Genomic DNA, 22,539 nt, shown 5'->3' on the forward strand with positions numbered 1-22,539 from the left:
CAAATGAGCGTCTCATATGCACATTCACCATTCATTGGGAACATCTCCCATGAATAATAATAAGAATGGGAGATGATCCCAATGAATGATAGGATGTGTGTGTGAGGCGCCTATAAGGCGCTAAGTGTGAGGAGCAGATCCAGTCTCAATCTCCATAGCTCCTCTCGAGTTTCGAGAGACGAGAGTGTACAAGAGGTCTCACCAACAAGACCTGATCAGCTCCTCACAGGCGTCTCACGCACATCCTACCATGCATTGGGAGCATCTCCAGTAAATATTAGGTATTATTCACGGGAGATATTCCCAATGCACGGTGGATGTGCATGTGAGGCGCCAAGTGTGGAACAGATCCCGTCTCCTCACCAACTGCAATCTTTCCACGTGTCCCGTAAACGGTTGACCGTTTAAATGTCTTCTTTCAGTGAGTTTGGGCCAATAAAGAGAACTCTCGGTCCCGTCTCTAAATTCTAAAAGCGTTTCCCAAGGCCCAACCCAACCCCTCCATCTCGTTTCTCTGTGCCTGCCGTCGATGAGAATTATGGCTGTGGTTGCTTGCCAGTTGCCGTAGTTTTTAGAAATAGGGGTTTGTACAGATTCAAGGTTTGCTGAGAGGTATGGAATCTGCAGAGAGGAAAGATAAAGGAGGAGATCATCATGTCGTCGAATTGGTCGTTAGCGATGCTGCACCCCAAGTATCCGATCAGATCACTCCTCTATTATCCGTGGCTGGGAAACCCAAGTCCAGCATCTTCTCTGTCTCTCGTCCCAGAAGGAGGCCCAAGGTAAACCCCTAATCGAATGTTATTTATTTATTTGCCTTCCCCTGCAATCGGAACTTCACTATTAGTTCTCAATTTACATTGATTGGAGTAGTTGTATTAATTCTCGTCTACCTATTGTTATTTATCGTGGTTGAATTTTGGTAATTATGATTTGGTTTCTTCTGGAATTATGTTGAAACAGTAAAGTAAACCCAGAAATGCCATAAGTTTTGCGTGGTAGTATAGGCATCATTTATGCCTGGTGAATACATCCTCCCCTTATCTTAATACATCTTCTAAGTTGGTCGTCATTTTGTTTTGGAGTCTGAGGACATAATGCAAAGTATCTTAAATATATCTGGTCTACAATTGTGTAGTTTTTAGTTTTTTACTTGCTATATGAGGTAAAATCGAGGCCTTCCTTGTTGGTGCAATGTCTGTCACATTGCTTGTTATTGTGTTCTTTAGTTGCTACTGTTATGCTTCCAGGTGTGAGAAAAAGAAAACGAATTTAGCTATAATAACTTATCCATTTGCAGGAGCAAGTAGCAAAGATAAATGAAACAGACGTTTCATTCTTTTCTCAATCTATTTTATGGTTATGGAGCGGACCAAAGTACTCAGGTTTAGTTTGCATGGCATTATCTTCTACTATCTATTTTGTCATGGAAATCCTGGCAAGCACTCTTTCAGGTTAGGAACTTCCTTTACTATATTGATTTTTTTTTTCTGGAAATTCTTCTGTCATGATATGAATGGAATGCATACGTGTTATTTCTTCACCGAGTAATTATAATAATATCCTACTGTGGAATGTTCCATCATTCTCTAATTAGGAAATGCTGAAGTTTGCCTTCTATATCTTAAGGAACCATTCAACCTAAAAGCTTAGGCTGTCAGGTGAGGTCCCAGAATAGGTTTTTATGCTCTAATATTAAATAAATGCCACATATGTTCTCAACTGGGAGTTTCAAGCAGGTGACAGATGCCTAAACCTGTACCTTTTTCAGATTGTACATTTTGACCTTTCAAAAGAGAAAAAAGATTTGCACTTAGTAAAATAAAATATGCATCTAATAAAATACAGTAGTGGACTAGTGGGTGAGTAAATTTATAATATTTAGTTGTTCTGGGCTGTGTCCCATAGCTTTAACAATAAAGAGCTAATTGACCACACTTGAATTCTCAGTTTACCAAACTTGATAGTTTTTAGTTTGTTCCATATATTGTGAGATATTTGTATAGTTTTGAGTGTATAATATAGAAAGGATGCACTTAAGTTAGCTGATATACATGAAAATATGGTGCACAAGTATTTTTTCTGTTTCCAAGAAAAAATACAACTCAACTCAGCCTTAATCCCAACCATTTGGGGTTGTCTAAACAAATACTATCCTGTCATTATTATTCTTCATCAACAACCATGTTTTCTATCAAATTGTAAGCCCTTAGGTCATTTCTTACCTATGTTACCCATATACAGCAAGGACATGATTGGACACGGTGTTGGGTACACTATTTAAACTAAATTGAAGTGTCTGACATGATATTAGCACCCTCGTATAGGTATCCAGGTATTGTAGTTTCTTTCCACTTTAGGATAGGCTTTCTTTGTTCATCACACTGCTCTTTTAGAGCCTTCAACTTGCACCAAGTCTCTCCTCATTGGTGCAGTCATTGCTAGGACTGAAAATGGATCTGATTGAATTCAGATAGGAGTATACCCAAATCTGATCTGATAACAGATATGTAAAACATAGATATGAGTTCGATTTGTTTACATATCTGGGTATCTGATTCAAATCCGGTTTGCTTAAAATATAAGTAAATCTATATAAAAATAGCAAAAAGTTATAAATAGATATAAAACAAAATTAATATTTCTTGAATGAAAAAAATGATTCTATAAAAAAGTTGTAAAGCCAGTTATGCTGTATGGAGCAAAATGTTGGGCAGCCAAGAAACAACATGTCCAAAAAATGGGTGTGGAAAAAATGCGTACTGAGATGGATAAAGGGTCAGAAATGAAGTCATTTAAAAGAACTTGGGAGCAATAAGTAATTAAATGAGAGAAAGCAAATAGTTGGTAGGATTTCAGACTTTTGTAGCAGAGACTTGGGATCAAATCCCACTGCCACCAGGGTTGGAGGGTTAAGGGGATAGGGAATGGGCTACCCCTGTTGTGTAGCCCCATTGAAGCAAAAATGAGAGAAAACAGACTAAGATGGTTTGGTCACGTGCATAGAAAACCTCTAACAGCACTGACAAGATGAAGTAATCTGTTGCAAGTTGAAGGGGCTAGAAGGGGTAGGGGTAGACCAAAAAGGACATGGGTCAAAGTAGTAAGAAATGATTTAAGTGCTAATAATTTTACAATGGATATGTCATTAAATAAAACAGAACAGAGAAACAGGATTCATGTAGCTGACCCCATATAGTTGAGATAGGGCTTGGATGATGATGATGATGAAGTGCAAAAGAAAAACAAGTCTGTCTAAATCCCAAATCCAACTAATTTTGTAAAGAATTTTAATACTAGATTAATATTACATATAAAATATTATTTTTAGTATATACATGGATTGGATCCTAGCAGATTGGATCAAGCAATATCTGAATTCAATCTGGTCATGGCTAAACAAATTTCTGAATCTGCCTTAAATGAACCGAATTTGAATTTGAATTGGATTAAAATTGATCTCATTGTAGCCATGATCATTGCTTGTCTATGCACATGACTTAACCAATCACAATTCATTTTCCCTACTTATTATTATCATTGTCGGCTACTATCAATTCTGGTTAATTGGTTATTTACAATTCTGTCTTCTCCAGTTTTGTCACTCATCTATCTCAGCATCCTCATGTCATATAAGTGCATTTTTTATAGAATTTTCCTTTTATAGCATCATTGGTATACATTGGTCACAAATGATACACCAGATGCACCTCTCTACTTCAACCACCACCTACTCTAATTCTATGGACATTCTCTTCAATTTGTTCCTCATTATGAATAGTTTATAAAAAATATTTGAATTGTTTTGTTAGGGGATCATCAACCTTAATTGAACCACCATCAATACTACCATTTTTACTAAAATAGTAAAATGGTTCAGCCATTGTTCTAGCTTTATGTTCAACTCATGCTTATTCTTATTAACAATACCATATCTATAGCAAACAATATGCACCATGGGACCTTGTCCTGTAAATATTTAGTTAGTTCATCCATAACTAATGCAAAAGATATGTACAAGTGCTGACCTTTGCTCAGTTTGTTGTAAACCCATTATGGTTGAAAACTCTCTCATCTCCCATTCCTGAAAATGGAGTTGTCTTGTTTCATAGAGTACAGCTACAAATTTGTGCATATTTAATTATATTGGAGTAATACTGTAATATGTTTGTTCATACATGATGAATAGTCAATAATGGAAAACTTACTAAAGTGAAGATGAAAGAATTCTAAATTCCTACAACCCAGGACATGGAAGTGGGAAAAGAAACCTGTATGTTCAGTAGCTCAAAAACATAAAAAGATAGCCCATAACAAATATCAAACTACTGGGAAAGTGGGGATGGCAGTGCATTAATAACAATCACTCCACCAATTTCCTTGCTTAAACTATCAGCAATCGAGTTGATATAACAGGATCCATCCGAATGAGATCTTGAATCTGGAAGCCAAGGCTCTCACCTCCCTGATGGAATAAACTGTCATTCAGTCAACCAACCTTCTCTCAAATGCTGCAACTTGTACCAGCCTAAGCACTCTACATAATCTTCCCTTTGTGGGGCAAGAACCCATCCCCAAAGGTGCAAAGAAGCTCAGTATATCAGCAGGAGGCTTCAGTTCGGCACTCAATGTGCATAAAGTGATACCTAGCCCTGGTAATAAAATCATTATGGATGGAAAAAAAGGTAATTACCCTAACTCACCACTAGCTTCCAAGTCTTGATTCTATATTGAAGCATCTTGGGAGTTAGGAGTATTAGCCTTCATATGCATTGTTTTCACAATGAAAAGCTCCAGATTTTGGCATGATGGAATCTTTTTACTTGGATAGCTTTGAGCAGAGAAGCCTAGGAACTAAACATTTGAGAGCTTAAGAAAGAGGAACAAGAGACCTTCTGTATATAATTGATAATATAATATATATTGTATATTCAAAAGGGTAAAACTATAAAATGGACGTTTCTTAGAGGTTATAGCATTCAGATTATTGAACAGTTTCACTACATTCAGAGGTCTGAAAAATAAAAATAAAAAAAAGAAAATTTTCACATATTAGAAGTCAGACTTTCCCAGATTTTTTTTTCTCTTTTTAAGATATTGGAGTTCAGATTTACCAAAAAACACCTAAAACTCTTTGACAAGTCTTCACTGAACTAATTTTGTATTTTACTAGAAGAGATTGTCTTCAAAATGCCTAAAACCCCCATCCTCTATCCTTTTATCAACAACCTTCCAATTAAGAAGTTGTTTTTATATTTGAGACATTATATCTTTATATTATTTGTTGGGTCATACTAAGTACTAACTACTGCATATAGGGCACTTGTTTTGGATTAATTAATATGTCTAGAAAAGAGTTTTTATTCACTTTTCAGTGATGTAGATCTGGATACTATGGGGCCGTTTGGCAAGTCTTTTTTGAAAGATCTTCTGGAAGCTATGACATATGAGCTTTTGCATGAAGATCTTAGCAGCTTGAAGATCGTTTGGTTAAGGCGCGTATTTCCATGTCTTTCCGCGCGAAGACGAGTTGAAAAAAACGAAAAGCTCCATTTGAGCTTCCTGAAAATAGCCTAAAATAGGCTTCCCATGTCTTTTTGGGGATGTGGTTTTTGGTGGTTAGATCTTTTCCCAACCTAAAATGGGCTTCCCATAGCGAAAAGCTCCATCAACTTTACCATTATCACCTTCGTCAATTTCATTACCTGATCCACTACGGGCAGCCACACAACACTATTAGTGTTGCTACCAAAGAGGGTTGACCCCACACATGCTCAACTAGAAAAACTTGCACCACTCTCTATCAGTCCTTCTGAGTTCCAAATTTGGCAGATATAGTTCCAAGTATTCCCCTTGAGCCTAACCATGTTATTTTTCCTGATGATAATGCTCATGTACCTAAAACTATTGTTGCAACTGATCCCATTGACCTTGATCTTCCCATTGCACTTCGCAAAGGGTAGAGAAAGTGTACTAACCATTGCATCTCACAGCATCTCTCTTATAATGCCTTATCATCCTCATAACGAGCCTTCATTTCTTCCTTGGATTTTGTGTTTATACCCAGGAATGTTACTAAAGCTCTTTCCGAACTTGAGTGGAAAACATTTGTGCAAGAAGAGATGGAAGCATTGGTTAAGAACCAGACTTGGGAGATAGTTGATCCTCCTCCAGACAAGGAGACAGTTGGATGTAGATGGGTTTTCACTATAAAATATAAGGATAATGGCAGTATATAGAGGTACAAGGCAAGGTTGGTTGCAAAAGGGTATACACAGACCTATGGTGTTGATTATCTGGAGACCTTTGCACTGGTTGCTAAGATGGGTTCAGTTTGAATACTCTTGTCTCTAGCAGTCACCTATTCATGGCCCCTATTTCAGCTTTATGTTAAAAATGCATTTCTTAATGGTGATTTGCAGGAGGAGGTATATATGGACATCCCATCTGTTTTTTATGAAAATGTTGGTAAAGGAAAGGTTTGTAAGGTGAAAAAAATCATTGTATGGTTTGAAACAGTCACCGAGGGCATGGTTTGATAGGTTCAAAGGGGCACTTATCCATTTTGGGCACACACAAACCCGGTCTAGTCATACCCTTTTTGTGAAAAGGAGAGATGCACTTGTGTCAATTCTGATTGTGTTTGTGGATGATATAGTAGTTATAGGAAATGATCTGGAGATTGATGTTCTCAAGAAATCATTACAGCAAGAGTTTGAGATCAAGGATCTTGGTGAGCTAAAATACTTCCTGGGGATTGTGGTTGCAAGATCCAAATATGAGATTTTCATCTCTCAGAGGAAGTATGTACTGGACCTACTACGGGAGACTGGGAAGTTGGGAAGCAAACCAGCTGATACTCCTATTGACCCAAATCATAGAATTAATGTTGTGGATGGTGAGTTGGTTAAGGATGTGGGTATATATCAGAGAATGGTAGGTTGGCTATTATATTTGTCTATGACACGTCCAGATATCTCCTATGCTATTAGTGTTGTGAGTCAGTACATGCATGCACCTTGGGTTCAACATTGGGAAGCCATTGAAAGAATACTTGCATACCTGAAGAAGCACCCCGACAGAGGTATTCTTTTCACAGACCATGAAAATATGAAACTGGAGTCATATACAGATGCAGATTGGGCAGGTTGCTTAGATGCAGGAGATCTACATCAGGGGTATGCACCTTTGTGGGTGGAAACTTGATTTCATGGAAGAGTAAAAAACAGGCAGTTATGGCTAGATCAAGTGTAGAGGCTGAATATAGATCCATGGCTCATGGTGTTTCATAACTACTTTGGGTTAGGTCCCTTTGATTTCATAGAAGAGTAAAAAACAAGCAGTTGTGGCTAGATCAAGTGTAGAGGCTGAATATAGATCCATGGCTCATGGTGTTTCATAACTACTTTGGGTTAGGTCCCTTCTAAGTGAGATTGGGATAAAAGCAGAGGAACCTATGATGTTATACTGTGACAACCAAGCTGCAATCAATATTGCCCACAATCCAATTCAGCATGACAGGAAAAACACATTGAAGTTGATAGACACTTCATAAGAGAGAGGGTAACAACCAAAGAAGTTTGCTTGCCTTATGTTTCTTCAGAATTGCAGTTGGCTGATGCCCTCACTGAAGGAGTTGCAAAGGACAAGCTTGAACATGATCTACGCAAGTTGGGAATGTGTGAAATTTACTCCCAACTTGAGGGGGAGTGTTGAGGATTTAATCAGTTTTGTGCAGATTTAGCAGTAATCTTTTATATGTTTATTGTTTAGTAGGAAGTGGGGACCACAACACTCTTGTTGGGCTCTTTGTTGATTGCCTTTTAAGTGTTTTATGCAGTTTTAGATGCTTGCCGCCCTATAAGGGCATATTTGTCATTGTACTCCACGGGGCGGCCAGATTAAGAGCTCTCTTTTCTCTCTCAAACCTCTTCCTCTTCTTCTTCTCTCTTCTCTTCTTCAAGAAAACATCTTTTCTTTCACAAATTTTTTAATTCATCAAGATTTCTACTTGTACAACCTTATTTGTTTTAAGAATAAGAGAGCACATCCATTTAGTTGAATAGTTGGGCTATGATGCATGCATCTAAAATGGGTGGAACCTTGATAGGGGAAGCTTAAGTACATTTTGCCATGCTTTCCTTGCAAAGTGGTGGCCAACAGAAGAATAGGACATGCACGAATATGTTTTTGCATCTCGGATCAATCTAAAACCATTATCTCTTGGTACTTAGCATAGGGATGTCAACGGGTCGGGTTCGACACGGTTTGCCTCAACCCTAGCCTGACCCTCCAGCACTCCAACCCAAACCCGTTCCGGCCCGGCTTAAAATACATGATTCCCGAATCCGACCTGACCCTATAGGTTTTAACCCGGTTTCTAACCTGACTTGACCCGTATAGTTTTAAATGTATTTTTTAACACATTTTGAAGACCTAAAGTACATTAATTTAAATAAGGAAATTGTTTTATAGATTCTAAGGTGTTATTTTTTCCATTTAGAAAAAGAAGAAAATCAAAATCAACATATAAATAAATTATAAACTTTAAGCCTATAAAGTTAGAAGTCAAACAATTGCAAGAATACTTGGTATATATGCAAGGTATCATGACCCAGTGGGGCGAGTCAGCCAAAACCCAAACCTGACCCAAACCCGACTGGGGTCAAAGAATCAAAACCCTAACACGATCCTATTGGGTCGGGTCAAGCCGGGTTTACCATTTAACCCAACCCATTGTCATCCCTAAGCATAGTGAAGTAAAGAAACTACAACTTGATATTAGTGATTATTACCAATTACCAACAAAGTTTAGTATGTTTGACATTGCTCCATGCAGTGATTTAAAAGGCATGGCTAGGCCCAACATTTTCAAAAGGTGTGTGTGCCTAGTGCACCTAGGCATGTGCATTGTACACCTTGCACTTAGCTCAGGTGTGCACGTTTTCAAAATTTGTTCATTTTGCTTTTTTTTTTTAAGCCTAGTGGTTGGGTTGGGGGTGGAGCCCCCGAACTTGCTCACCAAAGCTCTGAGAACCCCCTATTTGCTAATGTTGTTCATTCATTTCATCCTAATACAAGATATATTTTTAAAAGATAATTAAAAATATAAAATTATTTTTCTTGTAAGGATTAAGAACTTAAGAACCTAACATGAACTTGTTTGGGTTGCCTCAAGGGGTTTAGTACAAAGGTGGCCTCTAGAATTAGGAATGCAAAATGTTTAGCAATTTGAAGTAATGCAGTTAGGAAAAAAAATAAAGTGACCAAAAGTTTAACATGTTTTTCATTCTGAATATGTTTTACATGTTATGTTTATGTATTTTAAAATTTAAGTTTATATTTTTTTAATTAATATTATGTTTAACATATTTAAAATTCTTGCATTTTTTTGAATTTTTGCCTTTTTTTTTTGCATTTTTATGTCCTTGCTTCGAAAAGGTGCGTTGCATTCCTTGCCTTGTGCATTGTGCTTTTAGAACACTGGTTCCATGGAATTGGCTATAACTTTTGTGTTTATGTGGATGTAAGTGATAATTTCTTGTCATATTATGCTTTGGCTATGATAATTCAATTTATGTGAAATGGTAAGATCTCGGGATGACAAGCATGGTTCAAGTCTGAGAGGGGCCACTCTATGCAAAAAACAATAATAGAGGTTAGGTTGTCCACCCCTCCCAAGACACCTGATTGCTGGGACCAACATTGGGTAATGTCCTTTTTAAGGACAGAGTTTTCTAGTTTAGACAGAATGAATTGCATAAATTGCCTATGGAATACTCATATTGATTTTCTTTCCTTGTTCTGATGTTCTATTTGTCATTATGTTCATCATAGCTCTTTTTTTATCTTATTTTATTTTGCAATGACAGGTCAACCAATTCCATTATTTGAAATTGTATTTGTGAGGTGTACAATTATCTTGATCTCATCATTTGTGTGGTTGAAAAGGACTAGACAACCTATCTTTGGACCAACCCATGTACGGAAACTTTTGTTTTCAAGAGCCTTAATGGGATACCTCTCATTGTTCAGTTTTGTATACAGGTAAAAGTTTTCTAAAGTGGTTCATGTTTATTATTTACGCTTGCATGTATTAGGATGGGAAGAAGTTTTTCTCTTTATGTCTGTCATGCACACACAAATATGAGTCTGTGCTATGGGTCAGGAGGATGGAAGACTCCAATATGTGGTATCATTAAAAATATCTCTTAAGTCAAGAATCAGCATATATTAAGTAGTTTATGACCTTATATGTGGATTTTCTGTTTTAGGTCTATTCAATCATGTTCTTTTTTGATTGCTGTGATGGTATCAGTTCTAGTGCAGTTGAACTTTGAGCACCCTTTTGGATCTTCCAACTTACTTTCTTATTTTAGTATCTCTCTACAAATGGAATATGATTTTTGAGCTATGATGTTTTTAGGTTCTAATGGGGGAATGTTTAGATATTTCTATACATCTTACACAACTATCATCTTTGCTCCAACATTATGCTTTTGTCGTACTCCTCTCTTATAAAAGTTATGAGTTTAGAAACTTACATGGGAAGGATGGTCAACATATATCTAAGCTTTATATGGGGAGGGGAAGGTTTGAGAGGTAGAGGGAGAAGAAGAACAGGATGCATTATTTAAGAATTGGACTCAAAGCAATTTGTAGTAGAGAATTGGTGCATGGGATAGTATTGTGATGCCCAAATATGGATACGGACAAGGTCACTGATATAGGTGAGGGTATGCCATGTAATATCATGCTTTATATAGTTTTTGAAACTATATTTTTTTGGTAGTACAAATAAAAAAATTATTAAAAGAAAAAGAAATTACAAGAAAGGTGACCAGAAGTCACCCAAGAGAAGAGATAGAAAAACCTGACATCCAACCAAAACCCTTTACCAAACCCTCAACTTCCAAGCCAAAAGAACCTTCCAAACTCCAAAGAACAGCCTCCTTGAACCAATACACAAACTCATACATCTTACCAAAACTTGACCCCTGACTATTCCCTATTGGAACTTCACCCCTACAACATTGCATTTGGAACCCTCTTTATTCACATCCTCTATGTCTCCAGAAGGTATCAGTTTTTCTCTGAGCTTCTTCAAACCCTAAATTATAACCAACTGATTCATTACCCAATTTTTCTTTTTCCTAACCCTAAATTAAAACCATCAGAAAGCCTCAGTCAAGATTTGTCTTGCCATATTTAATTGAATTTCTAGCATTTACCGACGCTTTATGGTATACCTTGTTTGAACATTCCATTTTACAAGTGTTGATGCCATAGAGATAGAGTACATCTACAAGTATCTATTCTGTATGTGATGTTACATTTGGTAAATATCATGTTCAACCTTGGTCATCATCCAGTTCTGGGTATGCTTAGTCCACTAAAGATCAATCAGGCCCATTAAAGAGTGAGTATCTATTTGTTAATTTTCTTTTATGGTTAACAAATACAAATGGCACGATCGGTTTCGAATTTTGATTAGTGTGAATAAGTATTTGGAGCAGGTCCCTTACATGAGTAGGGAAAAAAGAAATGAAGATCGGGTGGTTAAGGGAACCAGAGAAAGCGCCTTGGTCACTTAGGGGAGCTTTGTGAATGGTGTGGCAGATTGTTTAGCTAAGCAAGGGATACAAAAGAATCAATTATTTTGGGCACAGTTGTAATATGCTTTTTTCTCATTGAGGCTGCAGCTTGCGCCTCTGTGGTTGAAGTTTCCACCTTGAACCTTTCTCCTGTTATTCTTTAATTTCAGTAAAATTTCATATCTTATCAAAAAAAAAAAAAGGAAAAAAGAAATGAAGATCTTTCACCCATCTACAAATCGGTGAGGAGATTGGTCATTCAGATTTAAGAATGAAATGCAAAATTTGAAAGCCGGCTCCATATAGACTACTAACCATGAGAAATGGATAAGTAGGCAATTTTTGTATAAAACCATAAAAAAAGTGAGTTTCAGACACAAAATGGGGAGGAAAAGATTTAAATGAAAAAGGATATTGATGTAACCGTTTTCGGCCACGTACCAATGTTTTGTGATGTAAAATTTTTTGGCTAAGTACCTCGTTATTTGACCCGGTGGTGACGTGCCTTAGTGATGAGCTACTTGGTGAACTGCCTAGGGGCAAACTGCCCGGTGGCGAACTGTCTAGTAGCGAACTGCCTGGTGGCGAACTGCTTGGTGGCGAGCTCCCTAGTGGCGAACTGCCTAGTGGCGAACTCCCTGATGGCGAACTGCCTGGTGGTGAACTGCCTAGTGGCGAGCTGCTCGGTGGCAAACTGCCTGGTGGAGAGCTACCTGGTGGCGAACTCCCTACTAGGCGACTGGGACTTAGAGAATGGTGGAGCTCCCTGGTGCGGCGCAATCCGACTGCCCTCAGCATGAGGTGGTCTTCTTTCCTTTGTAGGCAGTGGGAGCTGAGGGACCTGCGAGAACTCCATCTTTTCCTCCTCTTTGTAGGTGGAGGGAGTTGAGGGACCTACGAGAACTCCATCTTTTCCTCCTCTTTGTAGGCGACGGAAGCTGAGGGACCTGCGAGAACTGAATCAGAGGTCCCGGGGGTATTTTCCCGGCGGGGGCTCTCCGACGCTTAAGTTAGCACTCTGATTATAGAGAGCTTTGAAAATAATATTGGAGAAACGAGAGAGCTAGAGAGCATGGATTACTTCCCTTTTTTCATCTCCCTCCCCTTTGGGGGGTGAGGTCTTTATATACCGAAGTCCTTGCGGGTTAGATGGGTGAAAAGCCTCCAAATGGTAAGACTTGTCACATCCTGTTAGAACTGGGGTATGGTGGTGAACTCCTCGAGGTCGTCAGGCTGGTGCTTGTGTCAGGCGGCCAGGTTGGCGCCTGGGCCGAGTTGTCAGGGCGGCGCCTACGTCAGTCAGCTGGTCGGTGTCTGGGTCAGGTTGTTAGGTCGGTGCTTGTGTCAGTCGGCGGGTCAGTGTCTAGGCCAGGTCGTCAGGCAGGAGATCTTCCTACGATACGCCAAACTACTTTTGTACCGAACTTCTCTACAAGTGACGAGCTGCCTATGGCGAGCTGTCTGGTGGAAAACTGCCTGAGGGCGAACTCCCTGTGGCGAGCTCTGCCGAACTGCTTGTGGCAAACTCTGCCTAGCTACCTGGCTCTTTGGCGAGCTCTTTGGTGAGCTACTGAGCTTGTGGGGTATGCATGCTGCCGAGTTTATCGGTGGGCGTCTTATGGGCGGCTTGGCTGGATCATGTGCTAGGCTGATCCGGGTCAACTAGGTCGCGCAGGTCGCGCCAGGTCGCGCGGGCCGTGTGCAGGTCACGCCACCCGTGCTAGGCCGGCCAGACCGGTGCCCAGGTGGGTCACCAACTTCGTAAGTTGTTGGTTGGGTGTTTGCCTAGTTGTCACGAGGTGCCACGTGTCACAATTCCACTGGAGGGCCAAATCTGCCCTCATCAGATATGTTTGCATCATCTTATTACAATATATTCTCTCAGTCATTAGAATAACAAAAATATCACCTTTCTCCATGTTGATAGAACAAGTTTTTATGGAAAACGTTTCTAAAATCTAGAAGAAAATAGTGTGAACACAGCTAGTTTAAAGGGTTTCTGGAAAGAAATTTAGGTTTATCATGACACTGCAAAATCTGTACAGGGATTGCTTTGATCAATCAAACCATGAAAATGAAAATGGAAGTGGAGGGCTGAAAACAAAAGATAAACAGAACATCATTTACTTGTCTAGTGTCACACATGCAGAAAGCCAAGTTGGTTGAAAAAACGACCTAGAAACCAAGACTTGAAAAATGTAAGCAATGTTTAGTTTTTTTCTTAATAAAGTGATGGACAAAAGGGTATGGAATAATGTGGTTAGGATCACCATTGGTTCTTTCACAAGGTGGCACCCGTGGAAAATTTATTATATTATTAAACCAAAAGTGGGGTTGCTACTTGAAAATTATCAAGTATAGGGTTCTTTTTTCTCGCAAAAGTATAGGGGTTCTTAGGCACCGGAATGCAACATTATCATTCTTTTAATCTAATCAATAAAATTTTCAGCAGCTGATGAAAAACAAAAGCCTCTTTTAAAATGACGGTTAAGAGAGAATAAAGGATGAAAATATTAAATTGAAGATACACAGAAACATTTGGTAGTTTTTAAAAGAAGCAAAACAAAAGAATGAGGGATTAGGTTTTTTGTATACCATTCTTTTCTTTAATAACAAAAAATGTTGTAAGCAAGAAAATTTGAGATTAAGGTGTTATGCAGCAGGGTCTGGCCTATTCTAGTCTAAAGGGGTGTGTGGCATAGAATTTTTGTATATCATTCTTTTCTTGCAATATGATAAAATTAATCAGTTACCAATAGAAAAGAGGGGATTGGATTTGGGGCTCAAATTGGGTAGGATAAGCTATTAGAATTTCCCTAGCTCTAAACATGGCCATTATATGGAAAAATCAAAAGGAGATGCGGATTAAGGAATTTTTGACGTTTTTGAAAAAAAAATACAATGATGATGCAAGGAATGGATGTGGGGGGTATGACACTTCTAATTTTAGAATCTAGTTTTAGGGAAATTTCAGAAAAAAAACTGATAGAATTTCCCCTTAGAAAATCAAAATTTGATCACAACTTAAATCATCATCATCATCATCATCCGTGTCTTATCCCAACTATATGGGGTTGGCTACATGAATCTTGTTACACCAATCCATATCCACTGTTAAATTATTAGTGCTTAGATCATTTCTTACTACTTCTAGCCATGTCCTTTTTGGTCTACCCCAAGCTTTTCTAGGCCCTTCAATGTGTAACAAATCACTTCTTCTAACTGGCATAGTCGGTGATCTTCTATGCACATGCCCAAACCATCTTAGTCTACTCTCTTTCATTTTATCATCTATTGGAGCTGTAGGCGGGGTAAGGCTGGGGTGAGGAGCAGTCTCTTTGAAAGACAGAGAAGGGTCTCGTGGTTAGGGAAGTGAGGATCTTTGGGTTGAGGATGCAGGATAACTCGGGGGTGCTAGGCAACAGATTGCTTGGGATTGGATGACTTCTGATGTGAGGGGGATCCCTATTTATGGATGAGATCCCAAGATCCTAAAAGGTAGGAGATGAAGATATTTGCTCCGTATAGGGGAAGGGAATATTTGATTCGCTATCAATTATTGGATGTGCTACTGGGTATCGCCACGTGTTTCATGAGAATCTTCTCAGGGACTGGCATTCCTTATCCTCGAAATCCCTCATTACTCACGTGCGTCACTACCTTTTTGCGTGTTATAGCTAGTCTTATGTGGTAATGGTGATGTCACCGTCGGCGATCGGTGCTTTGTTGATTCCTCGTGGCGGCTTGCAGGGTTCTTTGCTATCGTGGGTCTGTGTGCGTCCAGGCACACGCGGGCCTTGCCATGGGCTCGGCCTAATGTCCCTTCTAACCCGTCGTCAAGAGTGGGCTCATGGGTTGTGAGTTCATCGCACATTGTAGTGGGTGTAGCTTCATCACACGTTCAGGTGGGCTTGGGTCCTTTGGACGGGTCCCTGTGGGGTTTCTTTAGGTTTGGGCATTGACTGGGCTTGGTGGACCGCGAGTTTATCATGGTTCTGCTTCGTGTATCGCGAGTTCACCACTGAGGTAATAGTGTCTCGTAAGTTTATCGCAGCATGCCCGTCGATTGCAAGCTACTCGCATATGCTTCTGTGGTGTTAATCCTAATGTCTGAGTGTTCGTTCTTTGAGGGTCTGAGTGAGCGGTATATACCTACAGGAGCTAGCCCTAGGTTCCTTTAGATAACTTCATTCCTAGTCCTATCCTTTCTGGTTTTTCCACTCATCCTTAATATTTGCATTTTTGCCACATTCATTTCATGTTCTTTCTTGGCTGCCCAACACTTTGCTCCATACAACATAGCTGGCCTAACAACTTTTTTATAGAAATTTCCTTTTAATCTAGGTGGTATTTGCCTATCACATAGAAGTCCAGATGCACCCCTCCATTTTGCCCATCCTGCTCTAATTCTTCGGGTGACATCCCTCCTCAATCTCTCCCTTGTTATGAATTATTGAACCAAGGTACCGGAATTGGTCACATTGAGTTATCTCTTGGTCTCTAATCCTAAGTGTATTTTGATTTGCACTGCTATTATTACTAAATTCACATGTCATATACTCTATTTTGGCCCTACTTATTTTAAAATCTCTTGTTTCTAGGGCATTTGTCCATAAATTTGATTTTGCATTTAATCCTTCATTAGTTTCATCAATTAAAACAATGTCATCCGCAAACATGCACCATGGAACTTCCTGAATATATTTAGTCAATCACAACTTAAATAGATATTTATATCTAATCTCCTTTTAAGCAAATGAAGTACTAACATATTAATATCCAACAAATTTCTACTTGGCTTGGAAAGGGAGTTCTATTCAAGAGAACATTTTGGCAAAACTTCCTCTTAGAAAAATCAAAATTTTGTCAAAAAGTTAGTGGAAATTTTGACATTATTTTCCCTAAGACAACTGAGAAAATCAGTTTTTTTTTTTTTAATAAAGTTACCATTTTATTTAGAAAAAGTAAAACTAAAATATGCAGCTTTAAACAGTGGCTTTTAAAGACCTAGAGGTGCCTCTTATTGCCTCTGTTCATTCAATCAAATACCACTTTTTTAAACAAGTTCTCTGGCCCTTGGTAATTTATTTCGAGACAAGGGAAGGGTTCCTAGCTTAGCTAAGGCTCATCCATAAAGAAAGAAAAAGAAAGGGAAAAGGACAGTAGGGGAAAATGGCAGAAATAGAGAAAGGAAATATAGAAAATAAAAGGTAAACAGAAGATCCTTGTTTGTCATTTTCCCTTTCTTTTAAACAGTGGCTTTTAAAGACCTAGAGGTGCCTCTTATTGCCTCTGTTCATTCAATCAAATACCACTTTTCTAAACAAGTTCTCTGGCCCTTGGTAATTTATTTCAAGACAAAGGAAGGATTCCTAGCTTAGCTAAGGCTCATCCATAAAGAAAGAAAAAGAAATGGAAAATGACAGTAGGGGAAAATGGCAGAAATAGAGAGAGGAAATGTAGAAAATAAAAGGTAAACAGAAGATCCTTGTTTGTCTTCTTGCTCCCAACTTTTCTTCTCCTTCTTCACAACAAAAGAGGAACAAAAAATTATCCTTTACCAATGACAACTGAAATGATTATGCTCCCAACTTCTCTTTCTGGCTTCGTTTGATTTTTTTTTTTGGGCCTTTTCTACCTTGTTTTGGAAACTTTGGAAAGTAAAATGGGAATTTTAGAGAGTTGGGATCATGGAGAGGCATGGTGGTCAATATTTGTAATTGAATACCTGCTCAGGGATGTATTGTTCATAATAATGCAACCATGTTACATCATCTAATGTTAAACCTATGCTTTCTTACAAATAATACAGCCTCCAAGCATTTTAAGAGAAAACAGCAGGCGGTTATGACTGTCTGCCTTATGTGGCAGATTCTGCAGATGTGAGATTATTAAAAAAAATATTCCTCTGTTATTTATAATAATCTGCCTCTCAAATGTGTTGTTAGAATTCATATAAAAATCTGACTATAATCCAGCTGAAGCTGATGTGGCAGAGCAACAACACAATACTGCTTGAATATGGACTATGGAGTTGAAACATTATTTTGAATGATGCTTAGTTATTGTGTCAGTCAAAATAACCATAAACCTCATATTAGGTCAGCAGAGCACGTTCCACATTATTTTTTAATACTGCAGAAAAGGAAATAATTATTTAGGATGCTCAAGTGTTGGGAAAAATTAGGTGCTTATAATTAATATAAACCATGTCCCATCCACAATGCTTAATGATATGGGGGTCATTACTTGGTGTAAGGGTAAATTCTAGCATGAGAATGTGGGTTCAGGTCTGAGAGCAGACCACTTTTAGATTGGCAGGGCCAAATACAAGAAACCAACTCTAAAAATGCTATGCATCCCAAAAACAACAATGCAACTATACAGGGTGAGAAGGCCCAAAATACATCCTAGATGTAGTGGTACCACTTCTAGTAAATCATCTAAGGGGATGCCCACTGACAAGTTGTCATCCAGGTGGCATGCTGCCATTGACTAGAAGTTAAAAGTGCCGGAAGGCAAGAGGCTTACTGATTTTCTAGCACCTCTCTTTCTTGTTATTGTCATCTTTGGGACAAGGATTGTTGCATAATGTTTGTCTGAACCATGCCTAAGTTTTATCTTTCAAGATTTTTTTGAACACTTTAAGGGCTTGTCTTTATTTTGTTTTCTTATTTCTTACCGTTACTATATCTTTAACTTAATAATTACAATTTGAAGCCCATTTTGCTTAATGTTTCCTGGTCACTTGTCCTGTGTTTTTTTCTCAACTACCATTGATACTCCGATCATCCTGCCTTCTGTTGTTGATGGCTTTGCTTTGATTATAATGTTTTTGCAATTTGCTTCCAACTTCTATCCTCTGAATACTTGGTAACTACTTTAATAATGACAAGCTAGTTGACTTTCCTTTTCAGCATACAAAGCTTACCTCTATCTCAGGCTATTGTGTTGAACTTCACCACTCCAATTATGGCTTCTATTATGGCCAGAATCATTTTGAATGAGAAGCTGAAATTTTTAGATGTTGGAGGTATGCATTTAATATGGTGGGACTGAAGCATCATTTCTTATGTCAATGCAATTGAAACAATGTCCTCTATGTAAATTTTTTTTTTGTGTGTGTTTTAATATAGCATCTTGGTAAGGCAGGTATTCCTGAGTATGGAGATATAAAAATAAAAGAATATATATATATATATATATATATATATTATGATATAAATAAATATAAAAAACAAAATAGGGAACATGGTCAAAAGTGTGGACTTGAATGTTTAAGAATCTTCTTTTGGCTTTTCTGAAGAGGTTGCACCTCATGCCTCATCTTGGGTCACTTGTATCTCCTATGTTCTGTGATTAATAGATTTCCTCATTTATAAAAAAAAAAGGGTTTCGTAACACTGAAGAATTCATGTTGGGTAGAGAAATAGAAAAGCAAGAGGAAAATGATGGTAGGGAAAATTTTCTTCTACTTTCACATGGACAGCCTGCATCACACACTCCCTCTTGGGTGACTGTCAGTGTTGCAAGGGCCATCCTAAATGAATTCCAAAACCTTGGATTCTTGAGGTGCCCTTCTACATAGTGTTTCCATTTTTCTCCTAGTTTATTTGAAATGAATGAACAACTTATGTACATGATGAGTGCCATTTTCCCTAGAGACCATTAGTAGTAAGATAAACCTTTTGACCTTAGATATGTCCTGTGCCCCATGCAACACTTGTATTTCTGGATCCAAAATCTTAACTTTTTATTTATTTAATTAAATTGGATTTTCTGAACTTTACACTTGCACACATAGTTTCTACATTTTTGTATATCTACTTATCTAAAACAAAATGAGTAGAAAATTCAGAAAATATAACCAGATTTATAACAAAAAGTAAAAGAGTATAAGAAGAAATGTTTCTTAGAGAGAAGAGAAGAAGAGAATGAGAAGAAAAGATGGGAGAAGCCAATGATAGATCTGGATGCCCCACTCATTAACTTATATAGTCACTAATTAAAAAGAACTACAATGTCTAATATTGCCCTTAATAGGGCGGATGCTGTCAATACCATAAAAGAAAGCACTAAACTGTTGGGACTTGGGCCCAATAACACTAATTTAAAACATAAAACATAAACTACTAAAACCTCAACACTCCCCCTCAAGTTGGGAGTAGATGTCGTACATTCCCAACTTGCGTAGATCATGTTCAAGCTTGCTTTGTGCAACCCCCTTGGTGAGTGCATTAGTAAGTTGGAAGTCAAATGATGGCAGACAAACTTCCCCAGATGTCATCCTCTCTTATGAAATGCCTATCTACTTCTATATGCTTTGTCCTATCGTGCTGAGTTGGGTTATGAACAATGTTAATCGTTGCTTGATTATCACAATACAATGCCATAGGTTCCTCTGCGTTGATTCCAAGCTCTCCCAGTAAGGACCAAACCCAGAGAAGCTCTGAAACACCATGTTCCATAGCTATTCTGCTTTTGCACTTGACTTGGCTATAACTGATTGTTTCTTACTCTTCCATGAAACCAGATTACCTCCAACAAGAGTGCAAACTCTTGAAGTAGATTTCCTATTATTTAGGCACCTTGCCCAATCTGCATCAATATAAGCTTCCAACTTCATGTGTCCATAATTAGCAAACAATATCCTTCTACTTGGATGCCTTTTCAAATAGGCAAGTATCCTATCAATAGCTTCCTAGTATTGAACTTGTGGGGCATACATGTACTAGCTCACAGCACTACTACATAGGAGATATTTAGACATGTCATGCGCATGTATAGCAGTCAGCCCATCAATTTCTTATACGTCCCAACATCCTTTACTAGCTCACCATCTAAAGCATTAATTATATGGTTTTGGTCAATAGGCGTATCAATTGGTTTGGTTCCAAGTTTTCCAATCTCCTGTATTCAGATCCAACATATACTTTCTTTGGGAGATGAAGATCCCATGTTTGAACCTTGCCACTTCAATACCCAGAAAATACCTTAGCTCCTCAAAGTCCTTAATCTCAAACTCCTAGTGCAGGTTCTTCTTTAAGGCATTAATTTCACTCAAGTAATTCCCTGAGACTATGTAACCCACATATACTATTAGCATTGACATTAGTGATCCCCTTCTCTTTACAAACAAGGTATGATTTAAATGAACAATGAGCCTACAAGTGAATCAATGACCTTCTCAAATCAAAAAAATTATTCAAATAGACATCACATAGGGTTTTTACTTAGGTTTAACTATAGGACGGGTCGGGTTTACTTAGGTTTAACTATAGGTCAGGTCAGGCTGGGCTCGGGCCGGGCTATCTCAAACTCCTAGTGCACGTTCTTCTTTAAGGCATTAATTTCACTCAAGTAATTCCCTAAGACTATGTAACCCACATATACTATTAGCATTGACATTAGTGATCCCCTTCTCTTTACAAACAAGGTATGATTTAAATGAACAATGAGCCTACAAGTGAATCAATGACCTTCTCAAATCAAAAAAATTATTCAAATAGACATCACATAGGGTTTTTACTTAGGTTTAACTATAGGACGGGCCGGGTTTACTTAGGTTTAACTATAGGTCAGGTCAGGCTGGGCTCGGGCAGGGCTATTTTGGCAAAGCCCGAGTCCGACTCGAATTTTATGCGGGCCGGGCTTTTTGGCCCAAGGTTAAGCCCGCGGGCCAAAAAGCCTGTTCAAGCCCGTCCAGACACAAAATCAAGAGAGGAAAGGAAGGCACAATAAGAGAGAGATAAGCCACTATAGAAAAGATGATGTGAAATACAATGGTTGTACACTTTCTCTTCCCCTTTTAGAGTGCAATAGGAAGGGCATACCTAAGTTTGTGTCAGATCTCAAATGAGCCGGGAAGTGGTGTGGGTTCCTCTATTGTGGAATCAACCCCCTTGTGTTTCCATATGCGTTGACGTGTAAGAAACTGAGAAGTGGGATGTAATGGAGCGGGCAAAGTAGGTGGAACAACTGGGGCTGGTACTGGAGTAGGTAAAGGAGATGGAATATGTTTGCTGGAACACAACAGCCGAAGAAGAAGAAGAAGAAGAAGAAGAAGAAGAAGAAGAAGGAGATGGAATATGTTTGTTGGAACACAACCCCCTTGGTATCTCTCTTTATCAAGGTAGTCCTCTCCTATTGATTCTTATAGACCATGGTTCTGTTCTATTGGAGTATCTGCTGGTCTACACCCCATCATACATGTTTCCTCTAGAAGATCAAGGACATACTTCCGTTGACATATATAGATGCCCTCTTGTGACCTAGCAACTTCAATTCCAAGGAAGTATCTCAGATGGCCCAAGTCTTTGATCCCAAACTCAGAAGCCAAGAACTCCTTTAATCTTTTTATCTCTTCCAGATCATCCCCAATAATCACCATATCATCCACATAGACGATGAGTGTCGTAAGTTTGCTATTCTATTTCCTTATGAACAAGGTATGATCTGCACCACTTTGAGTGTATCCCACTCTCTTCATGGCCCCACAAAGCTTCTCAAACCAAGCCCGAGGAGACTGCTTAAGACCATATAATGCTTTCCTCAGTTTACACACTTTCCCATCAAAAGCATAACTTGGCGGAGGATCCATGAATACCTCTTCACGTAGATCGCCATTTAGGAAAGCATTCTTCACATCCAACTGATGTACATGAGAAGCTTGCAGCTAATGACAATAAAACCCGGATTGTGTTGAGCTTCGCGACTGGAGCAAAGGTCTCCTTGTAGTCAATCCCTTCCTTTTGAGTAAACCCCTTTGCCACAAGTCTGGCCTTGTATCTTTCAATGGACCCGTCCTCCCTATGCTTTACAGTGAACACCTACTTGCATCCCACAATGCTCTTCCCTTCTAGTAGATCCACTAATTCCCAAGTCCTTGCTTTCATTAAGGCTTTCATTTCTTCATTCATAGCCTCTCTCCATCTTGGGTCAGACA

General features: G+C 38.6%; 1 protein-coding gene across 1 annotated transcript in view; it reads left to right on the forward strand.

The window, feature by feature from the left end:
• Window positions 1-434: 434 nt before the first annotated feature.
• The window catches only part of LOC148878350 (Nodulin MtN21 /EamA-like transporter family protein), a 53,249-nt gene continuing 31,144 nt past the window's right edge, over window positions 435-22,539 (forward strand). The window contains exons 1-4 of the mRNA XM_088953356.1: window positions 435-782; window positions 1,301-1,454; window positions 9,873-10,047; window positions 18,512-18,627. Of these exons, the coding sequence (XP_088809482.1) occupies window positions 615-782; window positions 1,301-1,454; window positions 9,873-10,047; window positions 18,512-18,627 (613 nt within the window). The 5' untranslated portion in view covers window positions 435-614. The remainder of the gene's footprint in view (window positions 783-1,300; window positions 1,455-9,872; window positions 10,048-18,511; window positions 18,628-22,539) is intronic.

The sequence above is a fragment of the Nelumbo lutea genome, chromosome 1, assembly GCF_056320005.1.
Source record: "Nelumbo lutea isolate HS-2025 chromosome 1, American lotus-T2T, whole genome shotgun sequence".
NCBI lineage: Eukaryota > Viridiplantae > Streptophyta > Magnoliopsida > Proteales > Nelumbonaceae > Nelumbo > Nelumbo lutea.